This window comes from Lepisma saccharinum, chromosome 4, assembly GCF_977018435.1.
Source record: "Lepisma saccharinum chromosome 4, izLepSacc3.1, whole genome shotgun sequence".
NCBI lineage: Eukaryota > Metazoa > Arthropoda > Insecta > Zygentoma > Lepismatidae > Lepisma > Lepisma saccharinum.
This window is the reverse complement of record NC_139232.1, coordinates 104,717,013-104,730,128: the sequence shown is the minus strand read 5'-3', so window position 1 is coordinate 104,730,128 and position 13,116 is coordinate 104,717,013. Positions and strand designations below refer to the sequence as shown.

Below are 13,116 nucleotides of genomic sequence, written 5' to 3'. Positions count from 1 at the left end.
TGATTTCGGTGAATCTGTAAAGTAGGCCTACCATACGCATTGCCTTTTTTGTGATTGTTGATATGTGATTATCGAAATTTAGTTTTGAATCTATGAGGATACCTAGATCTCGGTGTTGCGCTTCTTTTGCTAGAGGGAGGTCGGTGAGTGTATAATTGCCTTCAAGAATGTTTTGTTTCAATGAAATTGTTATGTATGAACATTTAGAAGGGTTTGTGGACAGTTTCCATCGCTTACACCATTCAGAGAATCTGTTAATGTCATTTTGGAGAATTTGCATGTCTGATGGCTGTTTTATTTCTCTCATAATCTTGCAATCATCGGCAAACATTAGAATTGTGCTTGAGATGGGGGAATGAAAGAGGTCTGTGAGATCATCCAGATTTAATACAAATAACAGAGGGCCAAGAACGCTACCTTGCGGCACACCAGATATAACAGGAAGCCAGTTAGAATGAGTTCCAGAAAGTATAACGCGTTGTTGTCTATTTCTTAGATAGTCTTTCACTAATTTTAACGTGTTTCCAGTGATGTTAAATCTGTTAGATAATTTATGCAGTAAATAGTGGTGATCCACTGAATCAAAAGCTTTGGACAGATCAAAGTAAACAACATCTAACTGATTACGATTAGTAATTGCGTTTATGGCACAGGATTGCATACAAGACAGATTGGTAAGGCATGTAGAATTTGGAAGAAAGCCGTGTTGTGCTGGGTTAATGTAAGGGGATGTGAATTTCAGAAGTCTTTTTTTTAGAATTTTTTCACAGACAATAGCAAGTGTGGAAAGGAGAGAAATGGGCCTATAACATGTAGTATCGTTAGCATTTCCAGATTTAAAAATAGGAATGATATTTGCTTTCTTCCATTGAGTGGGAAAACAGCCTTCAGAGAAGCACCTATTGTATAACTTTGCAAGAGGAGTAGCTAGTGAGTGAGCTGTTTTTTGTAGGAAAATGGTAGGAATATTGTCTGGTCCAGATGCTCGGTGAGAAGAAAAGGAGGTAAGGAAGTGCAAGACTTCTCCTGGTTCTGTAAAGACGGTAGAAAGAGAGTGAGAGCAGATAGATTTGATAGGCGGGTGATCTAAAACATCATTTGAAACAAAATTATTTTGAAATGTTAGATTGAATAGTTCAGCTCTATCATTACCAACAGCTGAAATGTCATTGTGCGTTACTTCTAAAGGGATGCGCTTGGCTTGTCTTCGTGAATTTATTAATGTCCAGAATCTCTTTGAATTAGTAAGGAGTTCGTTTGTGACTGTGTTGACATATTCGGTGTATTTCTGTTTCATAAGGTCTTTACTATGCTTTCGAAGTGCTTTGAAAGTGTTGTGTGTGTGGGGATTGGGGAAACGTTTCCACAGTTGCCATGCTCTCTTTTTGTTAAGTAACAGATGCTGCAACTCTTTATCAAACCAAGGGGGGAACTTTTTACTTTTCATTGTTTTATGTGGCACATAGTCCTGAATTAGGGCATGAATCACGTCCGTAAACAGTTCAACAGCCTCGGTCACGGTCCCTTCGGAGAGCAGGTTCCAATTGAAAAGGTCAATGGCTCGACAGACGGTGTCCCATGGCGTTTTCTTCCACAAAGGAGTCTTATGCCTGGGGGGTGCAGAAGGGGAGCTTCGCGCTTTCACTGGAATTTCGAAAATAGCACAAAGCGACTCGTGGTCTGACTGAACGAGATTCAACGAGGGTGTGACCTCACAGTTTTCAAAAGAGGAGAGAATGTAATCAAGGTTTTTGTCATTTCTGGTGTTGTGCATATTGTGCTGAAGAAGACCTAGTCCATGAATAAAATTGTCTATGAACCAGTCTTCGTCTCCAGTGGTTGGTATGCCATTTACAGGATTATTCCACTTTATATGCATATTAAAATCCCCACACAAAATAACTTCGTGGCTGGATAGAGCTGCCAGAGTAGATTCATAGCAACACTCTACGAGTTCTTTGGGACTCCGCCTATGAGGCCGATAGAAACAACCTACAAGCATTTTTTATGGTGGTTTGTACTTACTTCTACCCAGAGTAATTCGCAGTCTCGTTGTAAATCCAGTCGTATCTTGCTGGGCCACTTCTTGTTCACACACACCATAACACCACCACCCCCACGGATTTCACGATCTTTGCGATAAACATTGAACTGCTCATATAGCGGAATTTCAGCACACGAGATATCAGAATTGAGCCATGACTCACTAAAGCACACACAGTCGTATTCCGAGAACTCAGCCGTCATTAGTTCACAGTCCAAAAACTTATTTTTTAGGCACTGCACGTTTTGATAGTAAAGGTGAAATGCACTATCACTTGATGTTGTTATCCCTGTAGACGTCCCTGGTCCAGGTTGAAGTTCGACGTCTCCATGGAGCAATAGCAAGAGGAAGAGGTGCTGGAGCACGCACTTCCTGGCGGAGGTCCCGGGCGAGGTTTTCCTCGAAGCGCCCTTGCACGCGCTCGCCCCTCGAACAGCACAAAGCGTTGGGAAAGCACTCAGAGTTTTCAAATAACTGTCATAGAACAGATCTTCACATATGTTCTCATCGTTAACAGCAATTTCACAAGGCGGAAAACACTTTTTCACTACGCAGATTCGTACTAGCACAAGCGTAAAACAGATAAAGAGCAGAGCTACAAATTTCTTCTTCTTCATTCTTTCCATTTTGAGTCTTGGAATATTTCTCTCAGCCTCTGCTTCATCTTGTACTTCTAAATTTATATGTAACGGTAACCCATATATTAGTCCCATTCTGCGTAAAAGGCACTTCGGGATTTTGACATTTACCTTATACTTCTCCTGAAATTCTTTGTTCAAGTAAAAGTAATTTGCATCATTGGATGTTAAAAAGTAAACTTTTGCACGATTAGGACCCGATGCCTTAACATAATTCACCTTAATTGTAGCTTCTCTTAAGTGACTACCTAACATAATAGCACAAATGCTACCAACATTCTGTTTCACGCTTTGCTTTGAAAATTTTTGAAGCATTTACTGGTTCCTCCTTTTCATTAACTCTTGCTCGATTTCATTTAGTGTCTTGACTTTTTGGTTGCTTAGTAACCAATTCAACATCCATATTTTCTCCGTCTTTACTTGAAGATGTGTCCTTTTTTCCTTCCACTATTTCGTTCATGTCCATTTGGACGTCCTCTCTGTTCTTATTATTACATTCCTCGTTAGACATTGCCCTCACTTGTATGAAATTTGTTGAATTTCTTACAAACGGGAAACTTTTTCCGGATGGCCCAGAGCCTTCCATGCTATCTAGATTTTGAACACAGATTTATTTTCCTAATCACAAGATTATTTGATATTAACTTAGGTTTCAATAAATTCACTGACTTATAATAACACAGAACAATTTTGTAATAAAAACGATACTTACTTAGATCCACAATTTAATCTTGAATTTATCTGTAATTATATATTACGCAACTAGCTAATATTTCATCACAGACTCTTCACCTCTAACTTGGTTTAACTTTCACAATTTCGAAGCACTCGCATTGATCATATCGTTAGAAGGCAAGGAGTGAAATATCGGCAACAGTGTTGGCTAAAATTTGCACCACGGAGTATATTGCGACGAAACGCCACTTCGAAAATTTTGATAATAAGCTCTACTCTCTGAAGGTACGAAATGTTTTCATTTTTTCACATAGTATTTCAGATGCTTGCGGAAAGAACATGTGATCTTTGTTTCACTACGAAATCTTCAATACTAGTCATAAAAGAAAAAAATGCACCCGTATTGACAAAACTACCACTTCTGCGCCATCTGTACGCAGAAGTTTGAACATGGCGGAGACCTTTCATTTTCTGTTATTTACTTATATACCTTCAATCGTAACAAAATTATAAGGCTCACAAGTTCTAGTGAATAAAACAATCTTTTATATCGGAAAATGTCTTTCTTACCGAATTTATATTAGTTGTACGGTTAACCATTGAAATTTGGGCCTATGCTTTAACATGGCTTAACCCCCTTAAAAGATGTAGCACTATTTTCTTTCTTCTTTCTTACCTTCATGTTCATTTTCAAATTCAAACAATGAATATCACATCATATGCTATTAGATTCTATTTACAAATTACATACAAAACTACTCTAGTTATGCGAATGTTTATGAACTACATAAATGTATTTAATAAGCCTACTGAATTAGGAAGTTCACACTTCCATTCGAAGAAGTCGGCATTTTTGCAACTACTGCTTGTGTCTGGTTATGAATTCCATGTTGAAAGTTGTATTTTCATTTAGATATGAGTGTCTCTTTACAGTAGAGAAATAAATTAAAGCTGTGGAACATGAAAATTGCAGCCAAGTAATGTATTTTCATTGATTTGAAACACTTTATGGAAAGAAGCCCAACAAAAAAAAGAAAAAAAAAACACTACTGTTTCTTTCCAAAAGAGCCGTTTTCTTTTCACGATTTCTAAATCAATTTTTACACATGTTAACAATAAGAATCTTAAGGAGTGTAGTGCACGTTTACCAAATAGGGTCTATGTGTGATTCTATTGTTTTGCAGTATTCTTGCATGTTGTTTGTGCGGAGTGTTTTTCTTTGTGGTATTGTATAATTTTGCATGAATCTATATTTGAAAATTGTATACATATACTAACTTGATATTCTTTCAAAAAGGATGATCCCTTATTCAGATTAAAAAAGAGATTTCTGAAGTTTTTACATTTTGGTTACGGACGAAAGGACGGATATTCCTATAGAAGGTCACAAAGAGATGGTATGTATTTTTACGTTAATTATTCATTCTTGATATATATATATACGAGATGTATAGCTTAGGACCCAACTTTGGAGGGTCAGAATTGAACTTGGAGGTTAACTTTGGGAGGCAGAATCAAATGTGTTTTCAACCCCATAAAAATATCAACTAGGACTATTGTTGAAAGCCAGAATATACTGTTCCATTTGAGAAATCGTAAATATTACTGGATTCTTTGATACTAAGGTTCCAGGATGTTAACAAAAGTACCATTAACTGATACATTTTTATTAGCCTGAAAATTTGTGGGGCAAGTGTCCTCTTGGCCCAACCAAATTACGCCTCTGTATAAACTTTCGAGATCTATGTTTGAATGTTCCTGTTTCAGCACATCACAATCAATTTTCTACTTGTATAACAAACTAGTAAAAACTGCCAAACTTGCGAACCAACACTGGTCGGAATATTTATTTAATTGGGTTTTTATAAAAAAACAACACAAGGATTATTCTCGTGTAATTTGCAAATATTTTTGCTTAAATATTGTGGATAAAATAGCTACACGATTTTAGGTTTGGAATTATAATTACTTCAAATGAGTGAAAGAGTTTAATACCATAAGGTTAACAATGGAATCTGCAAAAGTATTGCGTTTAATTCAAACTACTTGATGGAGAATTCACGACCTAGAAGGAATTTAATAGAGGCGGACAACTCGGGTAGCAGCCCGGGGCTACACCCTCGGGGGCACCAAAAGGGACGTCCCGCTTGAGTAGCGCCAAAACTGATTACGTAAGCGTAGTTATGTTTTCTTAAGAATTATTTATTTGCGTAGGCAAGAATTAATCGAAGTTACTGCTGCATAACACAATCATTATATTGCAAAATCATGTAGCAATTTAAGCTAAGAGATTCCTCTCATTTTGATGTCATTATGTACGAATTAAACACATACCTAAAATGAACCTCTTTTGAATGGTAACACGTGAGATATTAAAAAAATAACTGTATTTTTATTTATCAAAACCATAAATTTATAACGTTTTCATATTTCCACTGGAGAAAATAGGGGGCCAGAAAGGATGGAGGGGTGGAAAGGAAGGGGCGCCAAAAATCCACCTCACATGGGTAAAAATTTTATCTTGAGCCACCCCTCAATCTAGATGTAAAGTTAATACCAAAATGACCATTACATTTCTGGTTGGTTAAATAACTGAGAATCGTCTCTTCTTTTCCAGAACTTGTGATTAGGTCAATGTTCAACGAAACAGTTTCTCCAACTAATTACCAGAAGACGTTGAGTAAAATGGACAGTGAGGGGTAAGTATTGAAAGAGATTGTTATGTGTGCGTGTGTTTAATGGTATGTGTGTGTTTTTCTGTGTGTGTAATGACGCCGCCAGAAAAAAGGTAATGGGTGGAGTAGGAATATTTACTTGGGAGTGGGGCGTTACATTTAGTGCACAGCGGAAGAAGAACACACGCAAAAAGAACATTATTACTGGTTGACTGGAGGTTGATCGTCCCTCCTGTCCCTCTTGGTGCCGTCTCTCTGTTTTCTTCACTCCCGACATCTCTATGTGTGTGTGTGTGTTTGAAACGTTTGGCAAAGTTTAAGAATATTTTATGCAGAAATAAGATAATCGGGATTGAACCTACAGTTTCAGGTGGCCTCCACCGAGGTCGAATGTGGGACACCTTGATTTCTTGGTGTTCCAATAAGTTTCATTTCTCACCCTCTCTGTGTTCTTACATTCACTAGATTCTGTGACTGACCCAAAGATGTTCATTTATTTCATTTATATTTATTGTTTAATTTTGTGTTTAAAATGCATTATGATATTTAGGTTGTTATCAATTACTATTTTGTTATGTTCCAAAACGTTGTTGTACATAGTGTAGTGTACATAAGATGTATAATTAATTATTGATAATGTGAAATTGCGATGTATAAATTTCTATACTTATTTTGAGCATAGCAACGAAAAACAAAAGACAGTAGATCAATAAGTAAAATATATAGAAATGTTAAATAATGACGTCCGAGTTTCATTGAAGTTATCAAAATCCTAATTGCAATTTCGAAAAGTGAATACTAGGATGCTTCGCTGAAGTTCAAGTAAAAGGCTTGCTTCAATAATTTGGCGCCTACAGCCAGGATTCAAGAAGAAAAGGACAATCTTCTGATGCGTGGTTTGAGATTTGCGCAATGGTTGTTACAGACTTTTAAAATTTTATTTTGTCTTCGAGTTGCAATTTGTTGAACATGTTGCGCAAGCAAAATTGGCGACCCTAAATATTTTATTTATGTTTATTATTATTCTGTGCAGTCATGGCAGATAAAACTAAAGAAACTAAGTCTAGACATTCACGTAGGCTAAAGTCAAAGGTTGCATATGAAGGAACCTACTTAAATAGTAGTAATTCTCACGATGGGGACATTTGTGATGTAGAGTCAGGTAAGATTGAAGGAGTAGCGTGTTGTGATAAACTTGATAATGACCTGAGGTATGTGCAATGTTTTGATTGTCATTCGTGGTATCATGTTTCATGTTTGAAGCTTTCCATCACACATTGGACAATTTATTCTACCACTAAGGAAAAATATTGTTGTAACAAATGTGATTCCAGTTACGATCCTTACCAATTGCCAGTGTATTTGGAAAGTATAAATCCTAATTTAAATGACATACTAAACAGCATTAGAAGCATACAATTAGCTGTTGTAAGTTCTAATCAGGCACTTAAGACTCAGTTTGAACAGTCTAATCAGGAACTTAAACAGTCTAATCAGGAACTTAAGACTCAGTTTGAACAGTCTAACCAAGAACTTAAGCAGTCTAATCAAGAACTTAGGACTCAGTTTGAGCAGTCTAATCAAGAACTTAGGACTCAGTTTGAACAGTCTAACCAAGAACTTAGATCAGAATTAAATCTGTCTAATGAAAATATTCAGGTTAAATTCGACGTTATATCTTTAAAACAAACTGAATTATCTAGTGCACATACACAGTTATCTTCACAGCTTGATGTTAAATTTGAAGCTGTTAATCATGATATTAGTCATGTTAACTATCGGCTCAATATTTTAATGTCTGAATTTAAGGACAAAATAGATGCGGTTAGTACGGCGTGTTTACAATCAACTACACGTCTTGAATCTGTATTAGATAATAAATGTAGTAATGTTGATGTCAAACTATCTGAATTTGAAATTGTGCAATTATCATTGAAAGAACACGTTCTTGATTATGATCAACGTTTAGATAATCTCAATTCAAATTGTAATGACTGCTCTGCTAATATAGTTGATCTTATATCTAGAGTCACTATTTTAGAAAGTAAAAGTAATGTTAATGCTGATGTACATAAGCATATTTCTGATTGTACAGAAAAGTTCCAACAGTTTAATTCCCGAATTGAAGGTATGGAACAAGGTAACAAAAACCTTCAATCTGATGGCAAATATTTAACAGCCGAAGTTAATTCTAATGCTCGTAATTCTGTTGTTACAAATAGTAAAAATAGAACAAAATCAATTGTTCTGGATAATACAGAATCTAATACATGTCACAATGGAAGATCCAAGCTTGATGTTGGACTCAGTACTTCGTCTAGTGACATATCAGATGACTCTTCTAGAACAGTTTCTGGTAAGAAGAATATTATAAACACTAGTGCACGTAAACATGTCCGTTAGAAGCACAAGTATAATAAATCTGTAAGATCTAGCTCTGAAGAAACTTTCGTAAAGAAATTTAGATGTGACGACACAGAAGGTTCATTCCAAAAACGAGAGTTAGATGCTGAGAAATATAACTACACTGATGCTTGCTATCAACTGTTTGGTACAAATACACATCCTACTTCTAGTTCTGTGTTTACATCTAATAATGACAATGTTAGTAATGTACATAATAATCCACATTGTCATCTGGATCAAAGCGTTAATTCTCCTTGTATGTGGTGTGATTTTAACCCACAAATATCAGAACCTAACCCACAAAAGGATTGTGTTAGTAATATCTATTGTGATGCAAGTGTACCATGTTCAGTTTCGAACAATCACGATGATCCTCATTCTTCTGTAAATGGTTCGAGATTGCATAACTGTAGTAACACAGGGTTAAACGGAGCAACTCATATTTGCTATAATCGACCGTATAGTTCGAGAGGAAGAAGTGATCATCCTATAACTAGAAATACATGCAATGGAGAAGGAAATGCAAGAAGTATACGTTTAAAATTAAGTGAATTATCTCAATTGCCTAAGTTCTCGGGAAAGTTAGAGCAACAATCAGCGAGAGAATATATTGAACAGCTGGATAACATATTAAATGTTGTAGGAGTGCCAACAGAAATGAAACTGCAAAGTATTCAACAATGCTTGATTGGAAGAGCTGGTTATGGTTTCGGACTCATAAATATTATTTTAATTCTTATGATCAGTTTGTACAAGAATTCATTAATCAGTTTGCTTCTTCGGAAGTTATCCAATCACAACTCTCCGTATTGAGGAATCGCAAATACGATCCCAGTGTACATGGCAGTTTAGAGACTTTTGCTTTAAAAACTCACTCCAGTTATTGTAATTTGGTTGAAAATCCTCAAGATATAGATTGTAATATAATTAAGCCTTGTTTCCATATTAAAACCAATAAGTTGCTGACCAAGGCAGTTTATTAAGATAAAAACACTTAACACGTAACGTTTCGACCCTGTATCAGGGTCTTCCTCAGACGAAGAACCAAACTAAAATGATGAAATATACTATACATAGAAAGATTACATACACATAGCAGGGTCACAAGCCACACAACAACAAATCAAGTTGACAGTCCTTATCTAGGAAGATTTCTCCAAAGGAATTAAACATATCACCTCCTGACAGTTGTTGACTAATGGGTCTACTACACTGACAGGTGATTGGCAGGTCAAGATTACCAAGAGTCTAGAACCACCTGCATACCACTCCCCCTCCCCTCCTGCCTTTTTGGTTATGGATGAATACCTCCTCCTCTGGTCTTCTTCTTTTCTCTTCTTTCTTCCTTCTTCATACTTCTTTTTTCCTCATTCCTTTTCTTCATCCTTTCAACTTTCTCTAACACTCTCTTCCATTCCTTGTTTATCTTGAGTCCTCCATTCCAATTCATGATGTCTTCTCCTTTCTTTTCTATTTCTTTGGCCTCCTTCCATTTTCTCACTAGTTCTCTCTTCTCTTTTCCTATTCGCCTAGCCGAATCCCATTCAACTTCATGTCCTGTTTCTCTAGTGTGTTTGAATATGGCATTCCTGTCTCTCTTCAATCTCACATCATCCATGTGTTGCTTTAACCTGTCTTTAAGTCTCTTCTTCGTTTCCCCTATATATACACTTTCACATCCTCTGCACTTCACCTCGTAGATAACCCCTTCCTCTTCTTCTTCGTCTCTCTTTTCTTCCTTCTTCTTGCTGGCTATACTTAAAATAGTGCGTCCTCCCTTCCTGTAAGTTCTTATACCCACTTTCCTCAGCACTTTGCATATCTTCTCTGTGGCATCGCCCATACTTCTTATACCAAACCATCTCTCTTTTTCTTTTTCCTGTTCGGCAGGAGTGTTCTGCCACAAAAGAAGTGATGTGGGTGATGGAACTAAACGTAATTTTATAAGGAATATGGAAGACCGAATAAAGAAGATATGCACAGAGAAAGGGGAAGAAGAAACCAAGATTAATAGCCTGTGGGAACAACTAGAAGAGAATGGCTATGAAAAGAAAGACAGACACAACATCAACAGAAGAAGGAAAGAGATAAAAGAGAGAGGACTGGAAGAGAAGGAAGAAAAAGAAAAAGAGAGATGGTTTGGTATAAGAAGTATGGGCGATGCCACAGAGAAGATATGCAACTAACTAGCATGTTAAGAAGAATAGATGTAATAAAATTTAGTAGAAAGGGGCTTGTTGTTCTTCCTAATGAACACAACGAACGTGAAAATATTCCAAAGATTTGTAAGAACTCTGAACAAAATAGAGGCAAGTTAAATGTGCGGCAAGTTAATGTTCGACGTTCGAAGACCACTAGTGTTTGTACTCAGACTCCAACTAATAGTGAGTTAGAAGCCAATGCTGTTATCAATCAAGGTTACGAAAATCGGCAGGGAAACGATCTTCGAGGTCGATATTTCAACAATTTTAGGCGAACCTCTAATAATTATGGACATCATGGAAAATTTACTGCACGAAACAATTATAATGGCTTGAGATCTAGAAACGAAGGACAATTCCGAAATAATTACAGGCAAGATAATTATCGTTCAGCTACAGGACAATTTAATGATGAAAATTTGCTCAATCAATCGCGATTCTATTACAGGAATGAAAATCGCAGTGCTAATAATAATACAATGCCATATCAGAGTTTTCCTGCAAATACAAATTCATTAAATTCTCAACCTGAAGCAGCAGGTTTAGTATCACAAAATAATTCTGATTCTACAAGAATGGCAAATCGTGAACAAAATACTTCGCAAATAAATCAAGTACAAGGTTCTTTACCTTTAACACAAGTTCCCGTGAGATGTTAAATTAAAAGGTTGAGATGGTTTACTTCAAGCAAGTTTTTTTGTGTACAAGTTCAAAGGTTTGCTTAAAACGACATCAAGAAATGTATTTATTAATTATTTGCACTTTAATTCAAAGAAAGGTGGAATATTTTAATCTATGCATATTCAATGTAACTGATGATGTTGGAACTTATTCCTATCGGTACTGATGTGCTATAAAATGCGAGAATTGTTGCTGTATGCAAGTAAGAATGTGAATGTACATTCTGTTTCTGCGCGATATTGTTTAAGAATTTGTTCAGAGAATAATATACTCTGCATATAAATAATTGATTTATGCCAATATATTGTATCTAGTAGGAATGAGAAATGTAACTATCCACTAGATTACACATGGTTATTATTTTATTTGAGAATTGATGTGTCTACAAAGTACATGAATAAATGTAGACTTTTATGAAAGGCCATGGATGCCCTGACGATGTGATGATTATCTTCGTCTAACAAGTTTATATGCGCGCAAATAAGTATGATATTTGAAGAAACAGTCGGAGCATTATGTTATTACTTGCTACTCAATTGACAACTTGTATTTGTTCAAGGAAATAAGTAATCATGTAGCTATATATGAATAATTACGGAGTTTCCAACTGAGATAGTGAATTGGAAGATTTGAAGAACAGAAGATCAAAGTGCATATGTAGTATTTATTGACTGTCCTGTATTAGCTACATTTATAAATTACTATTGCTGAAGAAATTATCCAAGATTTAGTGAAGAAGTGAAGTAAGAAGGTTTGAAGATTTTGAGAGTTACATCGGACAACGAGAAGCTATAAATACAATTTCAGATGAAATAATTTATGTTCATGATTGTTTCCATTCAAGAACATTGTCTTTAGTTTAATGTACTGAATGCATGCAACTAAAACAAAATGAAGAATATGTCAGTCAAGTTTGATTCACGGAGATCATAGTGAACTCAATTAATATTGTTTGAAAAAAAAATTATGTTGTAATTTAAAAATGCAATGTTCACAAGTTTGTAACTAAATGTAAAATTTTCGATATTTACAGAACTTAAATAAGTCGAAAATTTTCACCTGGAAGGGGTGCGTATTGTGACTTATCCAAAGATGTTCATTTATTTCATTTATATTTATTGTTTAATTTTGTGTTTAAAATGCATTATGATATTTAGGTTGTTACCAATTACTATTTTGTTATGTTCCAAAACGTTGTTGAATTAATAAGATGTATAATTAATTATTGATAATGTGAAATTGCGATGTATAAATTTCTATACTTATTGTGAGCATAGCAACGAAAAACAAAAGACAGTAGATGAATAAGTGATAAAAGATATAGAAATGTTAAATAATGACGTCCGAGTTTCATTGAAGTTATCAAAATCCTAATTGCAATTTCGAAAAGTGAATACTAGGATGCTTCGTTGAAGTTCAAGTAAAAGGCTTGCTTCAATTCTCACACTCACTCTCTCCCTATTCTCTTGTTTCATTGATTTCCTTGTTGCTTTCTGCTTTTCTACCTTCATCTCTCTCTCTCTCTCTTTCTTTGTGAATGTTTTCTCTTTCCTGCGCCAGACCCTGTGGCCGAGTACGTCGACCTCCGTGGCGGAGTGGTTAGTAGAACGTGCTACAACACTAGAGGTTCCGAGTTCGAGTTCCGGGTAAGGCATGGGTATTTGTGTTTGTCCAGATGATAAGGAAGTGATAAACTGTAACAATTGAAAGTGTAAAAGTGAGAAAACGTGTGAATGGTGGGGGATACCTCCGTGTAGGGGGTATTTACTTTATATGAAAAAAGTGGTTAGCACATC

At 35.7% G+C, this 13,116-nt stretch overlaps 1 protein-coding gene across 1 annotated transcript in view; it reads left to right on the top strand.

Moving 5' to 3' along the window:
* Positions 1 to 13,116, top strand: part of LOC145987042 (aminopeptidase N-like) — a 93,961-nt gene that overhangs the window by 34,361 nt on the left and 46,484 nt on the right. The window contains exons 3-4 of the mRNA XM_083121502.1: positions 4,655 to 4,754; positions 5,975 to 6,056. Coding sequence (XP_082977628.1) covers positions 4,655 to 4,754; positions 5,975 to 6,056 — 182 coding nt within the window. The remainder of the gene's footprint in view (positions 1 to 4,654; positions 4,755 to 5,974; positions 6,057 to 13,116) is intronic.